This window comes from Coenobita brevimanus, chromosome 51, assembly GCF_032717465.1.
Source record: "Coenobita brevimanus isolate Jiangsu-jjx chromosome 51, ASM3271746v2, whole genome shotgun sequence".
In the NCBI taxonomy this organism is placed as follows: Eukaryota; Metazoa; Arthropoda; class Malacostraca; order Decapoda; family Coenobitidae; genus Coenobita; species Coenobita brevimanus.
In genome coordinates, this window is record NC_137004.1 from 35,139,504 (window position 1) to 35,162,530 (window position 23,027).

Below are 23,027 nucleotides of genomic sequence, written 5' to 3' on the forward strand. Positions count from 1 at the left end.
GAAGTTCTACTTTAGCCCTTTAGAGCACCATATTATTTTTCAGCATTATTTTTCCCACCGTCATTCGATGTAATTCAGCGCTCTAGCCACCTCCCATGCATAAGGGGTTAGAAATACACTTCACTAACCTCTTATGTATGATGATGATGGACTCAACCCACGCAGCACTTCTGAACAGAGAGGAATTAAAGGATTTACATGTCATTAGCTTTCCTTTCACTGGGTGATTCAGTTTCTCTCTTGTCGCCTCAGTATTGCATCTCTCTCTCTCTCTCTCTCTCTCTCTCTCTCTCTCTCTCTCTCTCTCTCGCTATTTCAGTCTCTTGTTTTTTCTTTTAATCTCTACCTGCATCCTTTGCTATTACGGCGGGCACGCACCATCCGTTAAACCACACTTTCATCCTGGGGCAACAGCAACAACAACGGGTGAACATGATAGCAGAGAACTTTACAATGGAGCTAAAGAACAGTTATGAATATATTACCGTATAAAATCGAATCAAGAATAACGACAAACAGATAGTGGCGGATCACATCTGTAGAACAAAGAACAAATGGACAATCGCAAAGTTGAGCAGCACATAGGGTGTTGGAGAGACGGAGTGAAGAGAAAAGATAAGCCAATTAGCACGCAAATAGGATGATAAGGGTGGAACAGATTTACCCCTTCTGCACAAGAAAGTATTTTTTTTTATCCTTATTACCGACAGGCAATTTTACTCAGCTCAATAGACGGCTTTAAAACTAAAGGAGTTCGATGCTGTTTTCATCAGCTCCTTCAGTTCAAGAGATTCCTAAGTTCAATAAAACCGCATATAAGCAACAAGTCATCGTAACGAATGGAATGAAAAAAAAAAAAGTGTAAGTTACTCTGATGATTGAATGTGGATGGGAGAGGAGTCTGTCTTGCAGTGAACTAAAACAAGCTAATGTTCGGGATGAAGAATGGCTCCTGTTTGTCTGCACGATACCGCAAGTTGTGAAGAGTGGCCTTATCAAAAGAATAAACTTTTTTTTTTTTTTTTTCCGCGCAGGGCTCGGCAATCACTCTCCTTCCAAAACCTAACCACCCTGCCATACCTTCTTTCACACTTTATCCCTAAATAGTTCTTTGTCGACCCATTTTTCTTCCACCAACTGCGCTCTGATATGCCTTCCTGGTGACAATTGAATTTGATTGTAACGGACATACCCAAAGTTCTATATATGCTCGAAATACTCAGAACGCACAAAACCGTATGACCATATAAATTATCCGCATTTATTAAGCAATGAGCACAGCTAAAGGCTCATTATTTAGAACAGATTTATAAAAAATGACACATGGAAATGAGACAGTAAGACATCTGTGTTTTATTCTTCCCTCCATATCCCATCACTATTTAATGAATTCATAATATTGAACTACAGAATAAGGCAAATTCAGAGAAGCCAGAGTTCTAATTCATGTCACAGAGTACAGTTGTATTAGTTATTATACTGTATGCTATATAAAACTTGTACTCATATGAATCTACGAAATTTTGTATGTTAATCTTTCATGAATGTATGAAATTTTCTGCACTCTCTCAATTTGATTCTCAAGCTAATGTTTGTTTCTAAAGGTTCCAGAACAAAAAGATGACATTTTAAAATTGAGAAAGCGGTGCAATTAATATTACCTATAAAATAGGAAACAACACAATGTTCTTGTCCTCTGTCACCTTCCTTTAGTCAAATCTTTTTCACGTTTTCCCCTTCCTCGTCGACCAAGTTAATCCCTTCACACCAGGGAGCTCCATTCATCCCTCGCGCAGCCCCGTTCACATACCTCTCTCTCTCATCACGAGGTCCAACGTTCTCCTCTCAAAGCTCAAGCCAGTTCGCAGTGTCTATTTGTCTTTTTATCTCGACCACCCCTATGGTTTTTGGAGCGAAGTTGCATCGCCTGAGTGCACGGCTGGACCCTTTTGTTTCGTTTCTCGTTATTCCCCCGTTATCCGTCAAGTCAGGTTGCAGCTCACATCGCTTTTGTGCATGCCTTTGCTCGTGTGAAACTGTCTGGCCTGATCCCTCTCACATACTCTCTCTCCCTCTCTCTCTATCACACACACACATTCTCTCTCTCTCTCTCTCTCTCTCTCTCTCTCTCTCTCTCTCTCTCTCTCTCTCTCTCTCTCTCTCTCTCTCTCTCTCTCTCTTCGTCCACACCCATTACTGCCCATTCGTCTCTTGCCATCATTTCCCCCACAAAATGTCAGTAACCACGGTCCAATCTCTTAGCAACCCTGTATCACACGGTCATTTTTCATCCACTGATCATTCTATTGCTGGACATCGGATGACGGTTCTTTGACTTATGGTACAGTTATTCAGTTGCGGAAAAATAATATCACCTCATTTTTTAGTCAGTTATGAGACTGTTACACTACATTCCGAAATAATTTGTTAGATATCGAAGAACGTAACACTGGATTTCCAAAGTTTTTGTCCCCTATTTTTTTTTTATCGTAATGGTAATGGTATGGATAGTAACTTAAAATATAGCTGACTTTTTAAATATTGAGGTGTTATACTACATTCCTAAAATATTTGTTTCATTCCTAAGAGCGTAACAGTGGATTTCGATAGTTTTGGTTCATTATGTCTTTTCTTTATCGTCATGCCATGGATAATAGCAGTAACAGTGGATTTAGAAAGTTTTTGCCCACTATTTCGTTTTTTATCGTAATGGCATGGATAGTACAATAGTTATATGGGCAGCTTTACTCCCTGGGGGATACGAAATGTCAGTGATGGGGTAAGAGACATACCATACTCGTACTTGCCGATTCCTCTACGTTGGTATTTATATAAAGTTGCTTAAATTCTTCATAATTTTTTAATTACGTATTTACTGGTAGGAAATTTGCTGCTGTTATGAGTTATGAATTATTATTATTATTATCATTATTATTATTATTATTATCATTATTATCGTAATGTGTGCATTTTCCATTTTTCACACTGCCCATAGTTACCAAATTCATTATTTTTGGTCACAAAGGTAGTCTGTCGTCAATTTGCTTTTAATTTGGCCTTATATATTAGAAAATTAAGATCACATACCTCTGATAATCTTCGTTGTAATTAAGACGGAATAGACGGAGTACAGCAGTAACAGATATGCAATGAGGGATGATTAGCAGGGAAAAATAAGTAAATAAATAAAGAATAAATAAATAAAAGTAACAAGGAGGGGAACATCAAGAGGGAGGAGCATCCTGAAAATCAAAATATAAATAAAAAAATAACAAGAGAAAAATCAGGAGTACGTAGGGAAAAATCATCAACAGGAAGTAACTCAGAGGTCACTAATTAACCTACCTTTATGTAGCAGAAAAGAAATAGTTACAAAAAGGGAAACTGTCGTACGGGTATAATTAGGAAGAAAAAGCAACATGAGGAAGTAATTCAAAACTAATTAATTAACCCGCCTTATTGTCCAGTATCGAAAAATAAATACTAATATATATTTTTTTGAGTGGATGGAAAAGGTTCAGAAGAAAATGAATATGATTTAAAAAAAAATAAAATATATTCGCACAGTTTTATGAATGAGCTAAGAAAAAATCGAAGACACACATCGCGGTGGTCCAGCTGAGGCTTTGAATAGGCTTCGCTTGTAATGTATACGGTATATATTTTTTATTATATTCCTCCGGTTCATATACGACTTCAGTCAAATTTAAGGAAATTTTTGGTACTGAAGTGGTTACATTTAGCCTTATTCAGCGCCATACTCACTGATTTCACCAGGTTCTTGATAATTTATTCGCAATGGATTGGTTAGTCATAGCCTTAATCTGCTCCTACAGTCCTAGTGCTGAATCACATAGCTTTGCTCAATAGTGGATAACTTTGTCAATGAGGAGTGTTTAGATATAGGCTTAAACTTTTAACACTTATATCATACGATTTTTCCCACCTTTAGAGTGAAGTGGTAAGATAGTTCTAATCAATTTCTTTAGTGCTCGAGTTAAATGGTATGATTTTAGGCAACTCTGGACAAAAATGTCGAGGTGTTGTGTTTAGACATAGTCTTAATCCTCTTTTTCTATTCCGGACCCGCTGAACCAAATCGTCTAGTGGTGGCAAAAATAGAAAATAAAAAATGAAGTCCTTGGGCTGAATTCGTACTCAGAATGAATAATGACAGGGTACTCACTCACACTGGCCGCCCTGATCGATGTCCGTTGCGTCCGTGGGGGGCCAGAATCCCCTGAACCGAGGCCACATTCATCACCTGGAAAATAGACACAAAGTAAGGATATTTATTCTCTTCTTATCCCTGCGTTACCGGGGGGAATCGCCATAAAAATGCTGCTGAGATTTATGGCTTGTGAGTGCAGTTGCATCTCACTCACATTAACATCTTTTCTTTCCCCTTGTTCTGTTTCTTTTTTTTTCTCTCTCTCATTCCTTTCACACCCCAGCTTTGCTTCCAGTCAAGGCCTCCCCCCTCTTTTTCCTTCTTTTTCTTTTTTTCTCATCTATCTTTATCTCTCCTTTCTTTCCTCCTTTTTACACACTGTAGTCTCCTCTCATCTACTATCAGCATTTCATCTTTTTTAATCTCTTATTTCTTATTTCTCTGGTTTCTCGTCCCTCCACTCTTCTTTAGTCAGTATTTTGTTCTTCCTCCTTACATACTCATCACATGCCTCCTTGCCTCTTTACAGTATTACACGTTATCGTCTTCTTTGCTCACCATTTTCTATGTCATCTCTACCACGTACCTCTCTCCCACCTGTCTCTTCCTCCCTCTTCTGTATTCATATTCCCCCTCCCCCACATCCTCTTCTCTTCCTCCTCTCTGTCTTCGCCGTCTCTTTTTCGTCCTCCTCATTAGCAAAATACATCCCTCTCCTTATACCCTCGCTTCTCCGTTCTCTTTCCTCTTAACTCTATTTACCTAAACCTCTTTCTGTCCTTATCTCGACCTCAGATTTCCACCCTCCTCTCTACTCTTGTTCCCTCTTTCCTTTCCTCTTTTTTGATATTTTCTTCTTTCTTTCCTACACCCTCCTCCTCTTTACTCCGCCTTTCCCCGCTTCATTCTGCCTGATTTCTCCCCTCTTCCCTTCTCTTTACCCAATAATTTCTCATTCCTACCTACGCCCTCCTCCTCCTCCTCCTCCTCCTCCTCCTCCTGTCCTTCAACCTGTCCTCTGTAGACTCTCCTGTTTCTGTCCCTCTATTTCTCCCCTCATCCCTTCCCCTTATCCAATATTTTCTCATTCCTCTCCATACCCTCCTCCTCCTCCCACCTCTCCTCGTCCTCGTCCTCCTTCTTCTCCTCCTCCTTTCTTCTCACCATCTCTCTTCCCTCTCCCTGTCTCCTGCCCTCTTCTCACCATCTCTCTTCCCTCTCCCTCTCTCCTGCCCTCGAGCTCACCTCAGCCATAAACCACGAATAATCTGCAGACTTTACCTCATATTTCTTAAAACTTACTAAACTATCATCCGTCATGCCACCCAAGTTTCCCAATATTACCCTGGCCCGAGTTACATTGAAAGAATATTTTTATAGAAGGAGCCGATGGTTTCAATTACAGAACGTTCAACAAAGGAGTTTATCACGGCCCTTACCTTCGCTTACATTGGCTCTGAATTGCATTTTTCCCCTACTTATCGGTGTGATTGGTAACTCTGAATAAATGTTGTCTTTTTATTCTAACTTGGCCCAAAACTGCCCCCTCTGTATCTTGAATGCTGAGTTGTAACGATAGATAAACACTAGAATATGATGCTGGTGTCGATGAAGTGCTGTGGAAAGGATTGGTCTAAACCTGACATCAATAAATCTTGAATGCTGAGTTGTAAAGACAAATAAACTATAGAATATGATGCTACTAACGATGTACTATAGAAAGGATATATGGTCTTAGTTTTGTCTTACTCTGCCACTGGACGAGAAGTAAGAAGCTGCAAAAGAGTGAAAATCTGGATCAAGTAAAGGTGAAAGGACTATAATACTGCAGGATGATGCCATATTATTTTTCTTTCATCGGTGATCATACAGAATGCAATATACTCGTACCTTTATTGAGGCAGTACTTACGATTTAAGGGTTATCGCTCTGAACTACTGTTGCAGCGTAAAACATAGTATAATAGGCCATTTGTTTCTGAGGATGCATCAACAAAGACCAGCTATTCTGCAGATAATTACATCGGCAGATAATGGCGAACAATTCACTCAGTCAAATGATGAAACTATATCAAGCGTAATGACCATAAGCTTATCGGAAAACGCGTCAGTTCTGGTGAGCCGAACGTTTCTTTTATAGCCACGTCGTAAATCGTGGAAACAAAGTGACGTGGATGTTGCAGAGTGTTATTTAGATTGTTAAGTCTTTTCTACGATAATGTATTTTTCTGTTATTCTGGTTACCGAACAAGCGATCCAAGAGAGAGGTGGAGAGAGAGAGAGAGAGAGAGAGGGGGGGGGGGAGCTATCTGGATAAGAGATCAGACCAAAGTAGAGGATATACTCACTACATTCAAAAAGCAAAACTGGATATGGGCAGGTCAACTCCTTCGTAGAAAGTATAGGGAAAATCAGGATATCGTAATAGCAGCCCAGGGACGAAGTGAGAGGAAGGGGCAGGCGTAGAACAAGACGCGAGATGAGATTCGGAAATTGGGTGGGATGGAACAGGCTAACAGCCAACAGGCCGGACGGAAGGGGAGGGAGGGGGGAGAAACCTTTGTCCCACGAGCGACTGATGTGGCAAATGTTGATGATGATGATTATTATTATTATTACTGTGTTTGTGAAGAGAATAAGGAAGGACATTCAGTAAGTAACCATTCCAGTTTGAAAAATCACTCACATGGAAACTAAAATCATACTTTTGGCGGCAAGAATCAGCTACAAAACACGTCCTCTTTATGAAGAGATTTTCTTTTCTCTACCTTTAATTTGTTTCTTGCCACCCCCAGGCGATTTTATTTAGCCTTCAACAAAACTGCCTAACGAAGTGGCCAAGTCTTTTGATTCTACTGTTTCCCTGGACTTGGTAGCTGCGAAAAACAAGAATACATCAGCAAAGTTCAGCCATCGCAGTGAAGAGTTATCGAGGTAGTTTATAACCTTTTGGGATTACTTTCGGTGCATGAAATAGCCTGGTGTTATCATGAAGAAGATGCTCAAGTTTGGCCATCGCAGTCAAAGTGCTGAATATTCTTGACAGTAAGTATCTAGTCATGGTTTCCCACTAAAAATTCACAGCCTCATTATAAAAGGTGAATGAATTTGGCGGGGGACATATGACAGTGAGGATGAAGTATCTCTCATATATTTATTTAGGGTACTGATCGCAGCTTTCGTAATATCCCAGTAGACATATACGATGGCGGACATTAATATCGATTCACTGCCTTACATTACGAAACATGGATTAGTGAATATCGAAATCCAGTGACAGGGTCCTCTCAGCTCAATAAACTTTTCTAAGTATTATGGAAGAATTAATATTATCATCTGTACCCTCCCATGCTACGGACAACTCTAGAACTTTATTTCACCCAGCGTCAGATGATTTTAGACCCCAGAGAGTGAGTCATAGGAGGCTGAGAGTTAATATCTTGTTGTGGTGTGGTGCCCTGCCATGCAAGCTATATGGGTACTGATAAGTGTTATTAGTGAACGCACAATACTAGGAGCTGTGAGAGGCTTGGAGTGCCGGGGTGACAGGGTGAGGCATTTACAAAGGACCCTAACCAATTCTGGCCTTAAACATGTCTCTATAGCAGTGAATTATTGTTAATAGAAGTCATGGTATACTTTGCCCATTATTCATTCCATTATTCACTCTAATTTTGCTGTGAAGAGTATGGTAGGTGTGTGAATGACGACAAAGGTATAAATAACCAATCTTACAGGCTACTCAGATTGAGGTTAAGAGAGTTTGTGAATATAGCCTGAGGTGAAGTGGAGACAGGGGCTGCCTCTCCATTACTGGGAGTGCCCTGCATGCAAGCAATACTATCAATGACTGCAAGTTTATAATTTATTATATAAATTACATAACTTGTTGTCTTATACTTTATTTAAGGTATTCTGACTTAATACTTAATATATCTAAGTTTTCTGACCATTATTCTCATGTCAATTCATTATAAATTTCTAACTTACTATACAGGTAATATTTAAGTGGCTTTAATATACGCTTGCTTTTCTTCACACTTGTGTGACTTAATATAACTCAATATTTCGTTGAAAATTTTAATGGGAATATAAGATCAGAACTAAATATAAAATGCCACTCTCTGATTTAAAACCTGAGAATCCTACATAAAGATCCAGACAGAGCCATCAATACGAGTACAATCAGCACTTAGGACAGAGCTTATGAAGTTTCTTGAGATTAAGGCAAATGTAAGGTTGTTACTACTTAAATATTCACCCATGCGGATACCAAACATTTCACAATCAAACTAGAGTGAATATTGCGAAATAATATTCCTAAACAAATTACTACGATAATCATGCACTGTCATAGTAGCTTCTTAATTGCAAAAAAAAAAAAAAAAAAAAAAATGTTAGGAGCCTTTAGGAATATGACCATTGACCTGTCTTCATTTACAAGGGTCAGTTCTGCATCTTGCTCAAAACTATCTTCGCAAAAATTCTAGCAAAGGAAGTACGTTGATCTTAGCTCGAGTAAAAGCATGTAACTTGAATTAACTTTGGATGAAATCGTAAATATATGAAATTAATAACTGTATAATATGCACTGGAGTGATCTTTAGTCGTTTTAAATCCCTCCTGTATCTAAGTAACAACCACTTCCACTGATTACAGATACCTTCAGGTGCTTTAAAATACATTAAATCCCTTTATAATTCACGGGGTAGTAAGATCCTACGTAACAAACTGGTATGGTATTATTTAACTACTCAGACATTTCGTATGCTAGGACAGAATCCATACAATATATCAGTCATCGTATTTATCATTACATACTGATTTATTTGGTTATGAAATAGCCACATCAATCGACGGGACTTCACATATGTTCATTTTTCAGTTGCCTTTGTGGTGATGTACTTACCTCAAAATCAATTTAGTTGAAACATGCCATAGTCAACATTTACGCTCAGGCATACACCCGGAGGCGCGCGCGCACGCACACACAAACACACACACACACACACACACACACACACACACACACACAATGCATACCGTATACGACTGTATTGCAACACTAAGAAATTTCTACCGATTTATAAAAAGGATAATTATACAGTAGAAACAGTCTATGCCCCTCCCCCCCCCCTCTCTCTCTAAGCACAGACGCAGGCAGGCTCTCCGGTATTCTGGGGATCCGCACATTTGCATAACTGCAGCTCCGTCTACATAACTCCTCATTTCACCCCCAGTAGCCCCCCACCTGCTAGAGAGGCCTCACGTCCCTCCCACCTTCCCTTTCTCATTCAGTGGTACAAAATCAGAATGTATGGATATTTTATTTTTCGACATTGATATAGACGATAACCTAATGATTACCATGTATTTTATTATCTTTTACCCATTCTTTGGTGGGAAACGCGCCCTGCATGATGATGATGATGATGATGATGATTATACTGTACATAAAAAGTTTATAGACGCATATTTCTTAGAGAGATTTGTATGGATGCAAATGTATTCCCTCTTTCTAATACTTATATCTCGCGATTAATGTATTTGAAACTGCTTGCAACCCTACCTTTTCTAGACGTATAACATTATAATATAGATGCCTAATTATTCGAGATGTAAAGTAATGAAAACGTAGGGTGTATGCTTTTATCTAACACTGGGAACTGCAAGTCCGTCTTTACAACCCCTCATTTCACCCAGGGTTTCCTCCTACCCGCTCGAGAAGCCCTGCCTTCCCAAAGCCTGGTGGGGGAGGTATGGAATTAGGGATGAAAAACATGAGCTTTTTGTATTTCGCAATTCATGGAGATTAAAATTTACTTTCGGGGATTTATATTGATGAAAACATTTACTGCTGAGGGAATTTGTAAGGAAGAAAAAGTTTAACGTACATATATATATATATATATATATATATATATATATATATATATATATATATATAAAGCTATAGTGCATCCCTTTCATAACTGCGACTCCGTTTATATAACTACTCATTTCATCTTGAGTTCCCTACTACCCGCTCAGGCTTCACCCCACCTTTCATCATACATCCAGAAGCACTGAGTTAAGAAACTGAAATGCACAACTTTTTTTTCTGGTTTTAGGAATATATCGAACATTCCTATTTTCGTGATTTATATTCATCTGAGAGGGGTTTAAGAAGACAAAAATGTTTACAGGCCTACTTTTTATGGTTGTTGTAAAGATGAGAACGAGTTATACTTTTCGAGATCAATGAAGATGAACCTGCACATAGGCCTACCATCTTCGACATTTAGAAAGGTGTAAACAGTCCAGTCGTCGCTTTTCTTAATTGCAGTGTCGTCTACGTAGCTGTTTTCGTCCCGTTCACTCTCTCATTCTCTAGGGAACCCTTCCTTACGCTTCACCTATCTCCCCTATGCCGAGGTACAGGATCAGGAAATGAAGACTGACCTGTGTGTGTGTGTGTGTGTGTGTGTGTGTGTGTGTGTGTGTGTGTGTGTGTTTGTGTGTGTGTGTGTGTGTGTGTGTGTGTGTGTGTGTGTGTTTGTGTGTGTGTGTGTGTGTGTGTGTGTGTGTGTGTGTGTGTGTGTGTGTGTGTGTGTGTGTGTGTGTGTGTGTGTGTGTGTGTGTGTGTGTGTGTGTGTGTGTGTGTGTGTGTGTGTGTGTGTGTGTGTGTGTGTGTGTGTGTGTGTGTGTGTGTGTGTGTGTGTGTGTGTGTGTGTGTGTGTGTGTGTGTGTGTGTGTGTGTGTGTGTGTGTGTGTGTGTGTGTGTGTGTGTGTGTGTGTGTGTGTGTGTGTGTGTGTGTGTGTGTGTGTGTGTGTGTGTGTGTGTGTGTGTGTGTGTGTGTGTGTGTGTGTGTGTGTGTGTGTGTGTGTGTGTGTGTGTGTGTGTGTGTGTGTGTGTGTGTGTGTGTGTGTGTGTGTGTGTGTGTGTGTGTGTGTGTGTGTGTGTGTGTGTGTGTGTGTGTGTGTGTGTGTGTGTGTGTGTGTGTGTGTGTGTGTGTGTGTGTGTGTGTGTGTGTGTGTGTGTGTGTGTGTGTGTGTGTGTGTGTGTGTGTGTGTGTGTGTGTGTGTGTGTGTGTGTGTGTGTGTGTGTGTGTGTGTGTGTGTGTGTGTGTGTGTGTGTGTGTGTGTGTGTGTGTGTGTGTGTGTGTGTGTGTGTGTGTGTGTGTGTGTGTGTGTGTGTGTGTGTGTGTGTGTGTGTGTGTGTGTGTGTGTGTGTGTGTGTGTGTGTGTGTGTGTGTGTGTGTGTGTGTGTGTGTGTGTGTGTGTGTGTGTGTGTGTGTGTGTGTGTGTGTGTGTGTGTGTGTGTGTGTGTGTGTGTGTGTGTGTGTGTGTGTGTGTGTGTGTGTGTGTGTGTGTGTGTGTGTGTGTGTGTTTGTGTTAATTTACAAGAACCGTTCGCATGCCTTGTACGCGTGTTTAAGTAGGTACAGAGCTCTCATAATTTTCTTTGAATGCATAGTGGTGAACCTGCATACTTTTGTCGGTGGGTGTTAAAACAGGTGGAAATCCGCATAAGCCTAGTTTTTTGTGATTTAACTCGTATCACAGTCCTATATCTCTTTTTCCAACCTACAGTTCCTTCCACACAACTGGTCTTTTTACTCCCAAATACTTACCACCCCAGTAAAGAAGCCTCCTCCACCCATCTAGTCTCGAAGTCCTGTGGAGAGAGTTATGATATTTCGAAAATGTTGGTGTGCATCAGGGGTCAGTCTTGAGTCCCATGTTGTTTATCATGGTACTTGAAGCCCTTTCACGTGACTTTAGAAACGGACTCCCGTGGGAGTTGTTGTATGCTGATGATTTGGTGTTGATTGCAGAGAATGAAAGGGAGGCGGAGGAAAGGTTTAGGAAGTGGAGAGATGATATGGGGCAAAAGGGTTTAAGGGTAAATGCAGATAAAACAAAAGTGATGATATCTAGGGTTGGTGGCGGTACTGTCAAAGACGAGGGAGAGTGGCCATGTGCAGTTTGCCACAAGGGCGTGGGAAGTAATTCCATCTTGTGCGGTGTGTGTGATAATTGGTGCATAAGAGATGTAGTGGTATCAGAGGTAGACTGCGAGATAATGCTGATTTTATGTGTACGGCGTGCCGGGGTGGGCAGGTGGAGATCGTCAGACGTGAAAGAATTGAACTTGCTGGTGAATCTCTTGAGTGTGTGGAAGAGTTTTGTTATTTAGGAGACATGTTGTGTGCTGGAAGTGGGGCTGGAGCTAGCTCTGTGGCTAGGGTGAAAAGTGGTTGGAAGAAGTTCAGGGAGCTCTTGCCTCTCCTGACATTGAGGGGGCTCTCCCTACGTGCTAAGGGGTCTTTGTATGCAGCGTGTGTTAGGAGTGTAATGCTGTATGGCAGTGAGACCTGGGCAGTGAAGGAGGAAGACATTCGCCGGCTCAGACGTACAGAAATGACAATGATTAGGTGGATGTGCAGTGCGTCCCTGCGTCCAAGGCCTGGAGGGGCTGGGTTTACAATGGAAGAGTTGAGAGGTAGGATGGGACTGGAGTGTATTGGTGTTGTGATGAGGAGAGGTAGATTGAGGTGGTTTGGACATGTGGAGAGGATGGGGGATGATAGTTGGGTGAGGAAGGTGAGAAGTGTTAATATTGGGGATGGGGTTATGAGGGGTAGACCGAGAAAGACATGGGACGAGGTCATTAAGTGTGACCTTAGGGTTAAGGGACTGAACAGGGAGGCTGCAATGGATCGTGCAGCATGGAGAGCCGCCATTAGGTGACCAAGGCCGACACATGCAAGCATGTTGGAGCCTTTAAAAACGAAAACGAAAACGAAAACGAAACTTATTACTTTTGTTTTCAGAATTAATAAATATGAAAAACTAATCTTTTTACGCACTTTTTTTTTCCCCCCTGGGTTGAGGATTGTAATGGCACACGTGCATATAGACGCAGTTTCACCAGCGTTTGTAAGTATGCAAACGTAAATAAGTAATAGCCAGAGTGGAATAATTTATGAGAAGCCATTGATCTGCATTAGATTATACCAGCTGCTGTTGATGATGATTTCCAGGCGTTTGCTCGAGGTGTGTGTGTGTGTGTGTGTGTGTGTGTGTGTGTGTGTGTGTGTGTGTGTGTGAGATCACCGATTGCTTTTTCTGAGTTATATTTTTCGATTCTGAAATATTGTAATAGGTCACCACAGGCAGCATTAAGAAGAGACCCCAGCAAATCGTAGTGTTACATTACATCACACTTTTGCCACTTCTCGTGTTTCAAGGTTGGCTGGGTCAGGTTCACTTTAATTATTTTATGAACAACTACGCTGGAGTTTTAACTAGATAATGCCCTGAAAGTTTATTATCTGAGTTACTTATTAATTTAGCCATTTGATTACTGCAGAAATTGGCTGTGCTGAATTAATTCGTCTGTAGGTAACTTGGTTATAAAGCAGCGAAAGTTTTGTCAACACTAATCACAGGGAAAGGTTGCTGTAGGTATATGTTCTGTAAAGCTGCTTGACTGCGTAGTATTTTCTGTTCTGAGTAAAATGTAAAATACGTATGCTTGAACGTCACAGTGTTTGGATTTAATAAACACAAATTCTACCTACTGTATGCTTGAATTCTGCAAGAACATCATTGCGTGTTCGGATAGTAGACCAGTGGGTGATGAAATGGGAATGGGTATTATGAAAGATAAAGACAATGAGAAGAATGAGAGTAGAAAGTGAACTGAATTATGCTGAAGAAAGATAGACGAAAATAAACAAGGTAGAAGAGTAAAGTATTTTGGAGTCTGTGTGAATGGAGCTTGAAATGAACGGAAAACATGGTGGTGCGTTGAGTTAGACGTCCTTTGAAAGGTATCTGCCGGGATTGGTGAATTTCAGGGTTAAATGCGTGACTAACAAAGGAACCAACATAATTCCCAGATTTCAATTCGCAATTTACCATCCTTGTCCCAAAGTCAGTTCTAGTTGTAAAGGGCCTTGAAAAACGTTGAATGATAACTATTGATAATGACCACTGAATGACAATACAAAAATAAATAGCGGCAGTGTATTAATTACCTAATGAGAGGCATTAACTTTGTCTTTAAAAAAAACAATAAATAAATAAATAGAAAACTTGGAACTGCGTGAATTATTCGGTGATTGTCCCACAGATTACACAGTGGCAAGTACAGAGAAGTTGTGCACATCGATGTTTGTGAATTAATAACATCAGTCCCTGGTAATCTCTCAATACACTTCAATGAAAGCCTGACCCAATAAATGCGCATATGTCTCAACCCAGAGTGAAACGCAAGGATTTCTTGACAAAGCGGCCAGACTTTGTAACAGAAATACACTAGAACACTTCTCACTGCCATTGGTGCATACACGCTGACCAAATGCATATTAATGTGAAGAAGCGTAACTGCAAAGCGGAAGAGCCCAGTGTGGTGTGATAGAATTTAGGCGCGCCATCTGTGTTTACGAGAAGACATTAAGACATCGGAGAAAATGAACATCAATAACAGTACTAAAAAAAGTTCTCTCTCTCTCTCTCTCTCTCTCTCTCTCTCTCTCTCTCTCTCTCTCTCTCTCTCTCATGCTTTCGTTCTTGCTGCTTTTTGGAATATGTTTACTGACTATATGATTTTTTTATGTAACGTGTCCTGGAGAAAATAAGTAGTAAAACGTCACTATACGGATTAAACAGTAGCTTAACGATATATGGAAGAAGCTCTGTTATTTTATTCGCTTGTTTGATTTTTTTTATTGGTACCTCCAGGCAATTTTATTCGCCTTAAAGAAGACCTTACGTACTGGATCGATAATTATGTCAAATACACCATATCATCATCATCATCATCACCACCATAAAGCTAGCAATTATACGCTCAAGTACCACACATTGTTTCACATTCTACTGTGCCATTTGTATTTATTCCTCGTTTGGATGTAAAAGGGACAAAATCAGGTCGTCAGTGTGCGAGAGAGTTCGTAGAGAACATAATATTAATCAACTCCACAGCGATTGAAACATTTGAAATTAATAAAATTATTTGTTACAGATAAGAAATATTTTAATCATATTTTTGTAGGCTACTGATGGACGAAGGACGCAGCCTACCCTCAGGTCCTTACAACTTGAGGAGTGTTATACCGCGCTGATTTTTACTTTCCAAAATTCATTGATCATTCTCCCAATCCAGCCTTAGTATTTTCTGTATATGGTGCTATGTGGTGGCAACCATCATCCACTCACTTGATGTAATGCTGCCTACTTCTTCCTTCACTTTTATCATTCTTTTTTTATCTGCCCTCTTCGCTTCCTACTTCTCCCATCTTTCCTGTCACCTTTTAATACTCTTCTCTCCTTTTCAGGTGGTTTTACATTGCGTGACAAGCCTAATGGTTTCCTGTAAGCCAGGAAACCATTTACAGCGCTGGTTGGTAACCATATAACAAACATACGTGTCAACAAGTGGGTTGGCGGAGGGTTCGTGCCCCTCCCCTAAAACCACTAACTCAAAGACAAAAGACCAATTCTTTCGGGATAATAACGTAAGGCTTCAGATAGATAGATAAACCCTTTGACTATATTCTGGCTCATTGTGGAAGATACTTTTCGAACTAGAGATGCTGGTTTATGTCCTTCACGAACCACTTCTCTAAAGGATGTCTTCCACAGGATGAAAGAAGTAATTTGGTTGCAGGAAAAATATATCCAAAAAGACGTCACAGTATTGAGAGGGTCATTATCATCATCATCATCACCATCAAAGCCACCATCATCACTGTCAGAATCACCATCATCACCATCAAAATCATCATCATCATCATCTTCAATCTGGCATTCAGAACTACAACTGTCAATGTATAATCTTATCACTGGTTATCACAATACGTAAAAACAGTAAAGTTGATGTGTCAGTGCAATAATTTTACATGTGAAGGCTTACTATATTTAGAGCAGCCAGATTAACGTGTGTGTGTGTGTGTGTGTGTGTGTGTGTGTGTGTGTGTGTGTGTGTGTGTGTGTGTGTGTGTGTGTGTGTGTGTGTGTGTGTGTGTGTGTGTGTGTGTGTGTGTGTGGAGAGCTATTGGTGCTGGTTCTCTCTCTCTCTCTCTCTCTCTCTCTCTCTCTCTCTCTCTCTCTCTCTCTCAACATAGAAGATTCATATTACGTAGGGCTCAGCGCTTATCACACAAAACATAGGGTATAAAATGTATGTAATGAATTATATGAATGTTTAGTTAAAGTGATAACGTTGCGAAACGTAATCTGACATACAGAGAGCAGCACGATGATTCGAGTTACGTCACAACTGTTTTATCGTCTTCTGAAAGGCTCACCGGCAGATTACAATACCACTCGCTTACGACGTTGTTGTAGTAATGAACGATATGTCCTTAGCTTGTCACAGTATTAATGATGGCTGCAACAGCGGGGGAAGAAAAACTGACAGGGTGGCTCTGATGATTTCCGAAACCGTTTATGATATACAGGAAGATATATTTAAGGGTCTTACGAAACAAAATCATGGTCCGAGTGCTTGTATTAAGGTAAATATCATTTAGAAAATTCACCATAAATATATCAAAAAATATTTACACAAGCCAACTCTGGCACACTCGTGCAAGCGGCACAACAAACACGTCCCAGTTATTGATCGTCCATAGCCTTTTATTGCTTCACACGGAATATGAACAGGTGCATTTTTTAACCCACTGGTGCCTAAGGCCCTTTGAAAGGACGGAATCAGGGATTTCCAAAAGTTAATAAAATGGGGGAGGGGGGGAGGGGGATGCAGGGTTCCGATTTAAGAGTTTTGTGACTCTGGAACAGTAGGCAAAAGGCAGTACGTTAATTATCCTTCCAGTAAAGTTCCACACACAGGAACGCGGGTCACTAATACATTGATGACATCACATTGCTGCTTCTGGCATGTGTAGATGCGACGTTGTCTGTTGCCCTGTTAACCTAGCATATCACAGATGAACGCTGGGTACCTGTAGCCTATCAAAGTACGAACGGCGTGTATTGCTGGCATATTCTAGTATAACTGATATGTTAGCTGTAACATGTGGCAGTGTGAGCTGCTCCGTGTTGGCATGTGAATTAACTACCTGCACTGGGTCAGGGAAACGGACTTCTGGCTCATTTTAAGGAGTTGCATGTGTGAAGTAACAAATATTACCAACAATACTGTGATATTTGTAATACTAGAAAATAACATTATAAAGCATTATACGAGCTTAATCAGTAATGTATGAACTATTTCGGTTGATATCGTTAAGAATGCAGTATTATTAAATATTACTGTATACGCCACTATGTCGTTGATAACAATTCTCAATATTGTTCCCGATCACAAAGTACTTACAAATGTACTCTCGGAACTAATAATCCATAAAGACGGAATGAACTTTCCTCACCTATACAGCATACAAAAAAAAATGATAGTCTGAAGATCCTACATGATGGATTAGTGAAAAAAGAAAGTGGTGTCTGTAGAAGAACTTCAAAAAGAAGGCGAGAATTGGCATAAGTAAGCTACCTCCTGAAAATTACGATAGTGAGAGCGATATGGTAAATCAATATGCTGCTGGATGTGATTATTGTTATTATTTCTGAAACCTGCAGACCATTATATTATTAAAGATGGAAAACCATGAATAGGATCTAAGGTAAGTATCTGTAATGTGTGTGTGTGTGTGTGTGTGTGTGTGTGTGTGTGTGTGTGTGTGTGTGTGCGCAGGTGGTTCATATACATGCAGCGTGGGTTAATCCTTTAATTTCTCATGCCATAAGTCACTGCTGTGCCACCCCATCGCTGATGTGGTCGGGCTCTCGCACCATTCGCTCTTTCCTCCATTGGTTTCTGTTCCCTCGACCCCGTCCAATTAGCTTGGCCGTGTCCCTGGTCCCGCCCCGCAAAGAGGCCTCCTGTGCGATTCATGAAACAAGAGAATCCCCAATTTCCTCCACCTGTTCCTCTTTGTCGGAAATGCTTTTAGAACCGACGGTCGCCGAGCCTGACTCCTCCGTGCCGTGAGCCTTAATGTTCTCGTCACTGAGGCTAGAGATACCAGGGTGCCGCCCAGTCCACTTGTGTGCATGTACAGCCAGGAGCGTTAGTTCGCCGACACGTTTTTGCCGACTGTCAAAGTAGAAGGTGTTACATGAACCGTTTTTTATACGGCAACAGTAATGAATCACACCAAAAAAAAAAGTATGGGAGGAAGGGTACTCTGTCGTATAGGAAGGAAGGAAAAATATGGAGGGAGGACGCAATGCTAGCAAAGGATTTTCAGCGAATTTTTGCTCATTCCCCAGACTATTCCACTTAGCCCAGTTCATCATCAGGGCACGTGCATCACTTTCCTACCTGATGCATCATATCAAAGAGAATCAACTATGGGCAGAGAAGCGTAGCATGCCTCTGTCAGCTTAGGAATATTACCCGGCAATGGAAAGCGACACGAGGAAGAGGAGAAATATTTGACAAAGTTTTATCCCCGACTGTAGCCGCATGTGGAGATATTGCGGCTGCACTCCCATCAAAGGAAACCCAGCGCTCACCAAAATTTGTGTTCTTTTAGATACCGGAGCGAACAGTTATCACACATCCCGTTTCCAGAGGTCCTGAAGCTCTTGGATGAGGATACGCCAGACATTTTGTACTGGAAACATTTACTGCATTTACTACCGTTGGTTTACTGTTTATGTAGAATGCTGTGAATATTTATGTACTTGTTTATTTTCTTCAGAATCCACAGTTAAGAAGCTTTTTTTTTTTTTAATGGTTTATTACATGGCTTTACTCCTTTAGCTACTTGGACATTTTTTCTCAGATTTCAATTGTGTTTCCTAGAGGCAATTTGATTAAGCTTAAAGGAGAAGCAGAATAGAGCTTTAATTCATCCATTCATTACAAGAGATCTTTCCTACACTGAAGTGACTAGTCGTAACCTGACAAACCTTTAAACTTCGGTTCACTACTTATGTATTTTAATCTGACTAACGTTACACTGTTTTACTTGACACTAGTAAGCCTATTTAAGTCCATAGGCGAGGAAATGGTCTCCAGTGAAATTGAAAAGACGTCATCGTATTAAAGGAAATGTATGACTACCAAGGAAAAATGTTGTGTGTCTCGGTGTACTTGGTCGTATTCCTCCACACATATATGCGTGCACAATTGATCACCCCCGTCCAGGTGGCCTCCGCTGCGTGTCCCCCCAGATTATGTATAGATTTCCGTTGCTCGCGTGCCGCCCACCAGTCAGACCCACACCGACCCGTGCTAATGTCCCTCCTCACCCCCTTACACAATACCGGCCTTTTTCCGTGCCAGTTTCCTCTGATGCCTTGTCTTTTTCCTCGGAAGTTTTCTGCAATGGTGCATCTTCTTCCTTCGCAGTACACCGAATGCTCTTCCCCACTTTCTTATACAATGCCTGCAAATTTCTCCTGATGCCTTGCCTTTCTCCTGAACATGTCGATATTTTTACCAGTACCCTATCGACTTATCTTTTCCCTATTCTCTCCTTTACTTGATAATTGCCCTTTTTCATATCACTTTCCCTGGTGCCTCGCCTTTTTCCTTGGCAATTTTCCTGAATAGTGCATCTTTTTCCTTCGCTACATCCCTATTTCTGTACCCTTTCCACGTGCCAACGCCTCTCCTCACTCCCTTACATAATACAGCCTTTTTCCGTGCCAGTTCCCTTGATGACCTGCCTTTTCCCTGCCCAGTGTCCTCTAATATCACGTGTACCTTTTTTCCTTCTGTAATTATCTATCTATTTTCTACGTAGCTACTCCGCCCCTCCCGTTTTTCTTTTTCTTTTTATATATATTTTTTTAATCGCAGCACTTCTAATAACGAACCTCTCTCTTTTTTTTTTTTTTCCCGCAGTTTCCCTACGGTATTTGTTCCTTTCTCAGTTTCTCTCATGGCTTCACCCACTTCCGTTCCGTTTTCCTTTGCATTTTCTCTTAGTTCCGTACCATTTTTCTCTCATAATTTCCCTTAATTCAGGACATTTCTTCTTCGTAGCTCCCCATTTTTCTCTTAGATTTTCTTAAACCGGAACGTTTTATCTTTCCTAATTGCGTGCTTGTTTCTTGTGCAGATTTACACTATGCCGTACATAAACTTTTGTAATTTCCTCAAATATCTTAAATTTTCTCTTTTACACCAGAGCACAACCGCTGAAGGCCGGTTACACGCAATGGCACCGATTTAACTCAGCATCTCCCTCCCTGTCCCCCGAAAAGAGGATTATAGACAGCAGGAATAGTTCAGCTTCAGCCAGAAGTTCACAGGGTTCACTTCTGGATGAGCCTGTTTCCACAAAACAAGTAATAGAAGTCTCCCCTTGATAAAGTAACGTCGTATGGAAGAAGCATGGACATAATACAAAAGTTGTAACGATGCTTGAGAAGTTAAAGTATATTGTCTTGCAACCCCTCCTGTCCAAGGGGTCTCTGATACAAAAATTAAAACTTCTTGTGATTGCTGAGATAAATTTGATACAAACCTAGTCTCATAAGAGGCCACACTATTGCAAAATAATATTGTCTGTTGACAGAAACACTACTGTAGTTAAGATTAACGCTGCTATTTTCATTTTTTTTTTCATTTTCCACTCATCATTATCAGCGCTATGCTCTTTCTTTACCTATTAAACTTCCCTGCAAATTCAGTTACCTGATCGTTCTTCTTCTGCGAATTGTGGGTTTCTAAATTTCATTCACCCCGTTTGTTCTTCATCGAACTGTCATGGGTCTCTTCCAGCATGCATTCATATTCATTTTTTCTGCCTTCCTCTTATGAATTTCCTTCCACATTCTTTTTCACTCCTACTTTCGTCTCCTTTCTAACTTCCAACTTCCTTCCTTATTCCTTTCTATCCTTTCGTTCAACATCTTTTTTTCATTAATCTTCTTCAACTTGCATCTGTATGTCTTTGTGTTGCTTTGCTTTTTTTTTTTTCCTTAATTTTGAGCTTCCTTTTAAATTCCTTTCTATCATTTTTCTTCCTCCTAAAATGAACCTCCTCCTACTTGCCTTCATATCCTTTCTACCTTTTCATTCTTCTACCTGCTATAAACATACTACCACTTTCCCCAATCCTATCTACGCCTTCACTCTCTCTCCTCCAACCATGCACCCCCTCATCATTATGCACGGTGTCTGTGAGAAGTGTGATGAGGACGCATAAGTGTGGAGTTTCTATGCTCGTAAAACTCGCCAACTCGACCATTTGTTATCCTGTAGTTATCACGAGTCAAACAAGGGTGGCGGACGTATGCTGAAACCGTAATTCCTAGGACTTTTCATTCTATTTTTACCTTTGTTTTTACTGCTACCACACATTATACTGAGCCTAGGAGCTCCCTAAGATAAGGGATGTAATGAAAGCTGTTCCTAACTCCTCTAGTTTGAAAAATAAAAAAAAAAAGTCTATCCGAAACGTACTAAAATTTTCTGTCGATGGCAAGGGGGAAAAAAAAAAAAAAGGAAAAAGTTCTAGGACTGAAAGGATTCAGCCTCAAATCATGAAGAGGAGGACAAACCCTTAATTTTGCTGAATGTAACTAGATTGAATTTAAAAGAAATGGTTTTGCCCTCTCTAAGAAAGCCTGAATATGAAGTGAATGTCTTGATTTTTTTTTTTTTTTTTTTAACTCGGTGAAATATGTGACCTTTCCTAACCCATTTAACCCTCTCTACTGACGACAGAAATACCTGGTACTTTGTGTTTGCTACCGTAAGATAATTAATTTTAGTCACAATTTCTCGTCGTCTGTATGCAAAAAGAATAAAAGTTATATGCCTCCACCAACTCTCTATCTTCAAAAGAAAAAAAAAAAAAAAGCTACTATTTAATGACAGCCTAAGGCCAGATCATTTTATTAAACCGGCGTGGTCTCTCGTCGCTCAAAGGTTAATCATTTCCATCGGAATTATAATAACCTGGTGCTGTTATTTAAAGCACCTATGAGAAATATTACTGAAAATTAATATGTGGTTGTTCTGTTATTATTTCGAGAGAAGCAGTTAAAGAATGTGGATTAACCTGGAACAGATTACTGTATTTACCCTATACAGTAGATCTTCTCTTACAAAGTTCCGGATCTTTTAGAGCTAGGGAAATGACGGGTTTTATGGACTAAGTGAAGGAAGAAATAAAAAACGTAAATATTAACACCTCGCAGTGTAACGAAGCGCTTCACAGTGTTCCAGGGTTGCTACTGAAAGACATCCAACGGCCCTGATTCATAGATACACAAATGCTCACTTCCCTGTCGTGACTAAGATTGGTTTTTGTAGGCTTTTTTATTTACCTGAAAAGAATCCACCGCACCCAGGAAGCTAACTAATTCAGCACAAAGATGTCTTTTTTGGATTTTCATTTTACCTACTCGTACCTTTTTTTCTTTTTTTTTTCCGAAGGACCTTTTGGCTTAGGGAATCGAACAACCACCTCCATTTACCTTTTCGCTGTGAAAGACTCCTTGATTAAGCTAAATAAAGTCGTCGGGGGATGGCAAGAACAAAATACATAGGACATTTTCATAGTGAAGGGTTTAAGTCACTTCTGAGAATACTGGATCTGACTGTCCCTGGGTCTGGTGGGTGAAGAGATATCAGTCACGAAACTTACGAGAAAAACAGTGAATATACAGTATATCGAAAACGACTGGGAAAATGATAGTGTTCTCATTTCGAATATTTCCTTGTGATTCATGGGAAATACTGCACGCTGGTGTTTTATTTATAATCAACGAGAAAAAATGAGTGAAGAAGACTGACCACCGTGGCAGAAAACACGCATATGATTTTCGTAGAAGACAGTGGCGAATGGGAATGTAAAAGGAATGACTGATGTTCCGAATAA

At 40.3% G+C, this 23,027-nt stretch overlaps 1 protein-coding gene across 1 annotated transcript in view; it reads right to left on the reverse strand.

Annotated features, from left to right (window-relative positions):
* The window catches only part of LOC145400207 (uncharacterized), a 192,579-nt gene that overhangs the window by 26,792 nt on the left and 142,760 nt on the right, over positions 1-23,027 (reverse strand). The window contains exons 8-9 of the mRNA XM_080272722.1: positions 18,106-18,277; positions 4,191-4,264 (exon numbers count right to left, since the gene is read on the reverse strand). Of these exons, the coding sequence (XP_080128848.1) occupies positions 4,191-4,264; positions 18,106-18,277 (246 nt within the window). The remainder of the gene's footprint in view (positions 1-4,190; positions 4,265-18,105; positions 18,278-23,027) is intronic.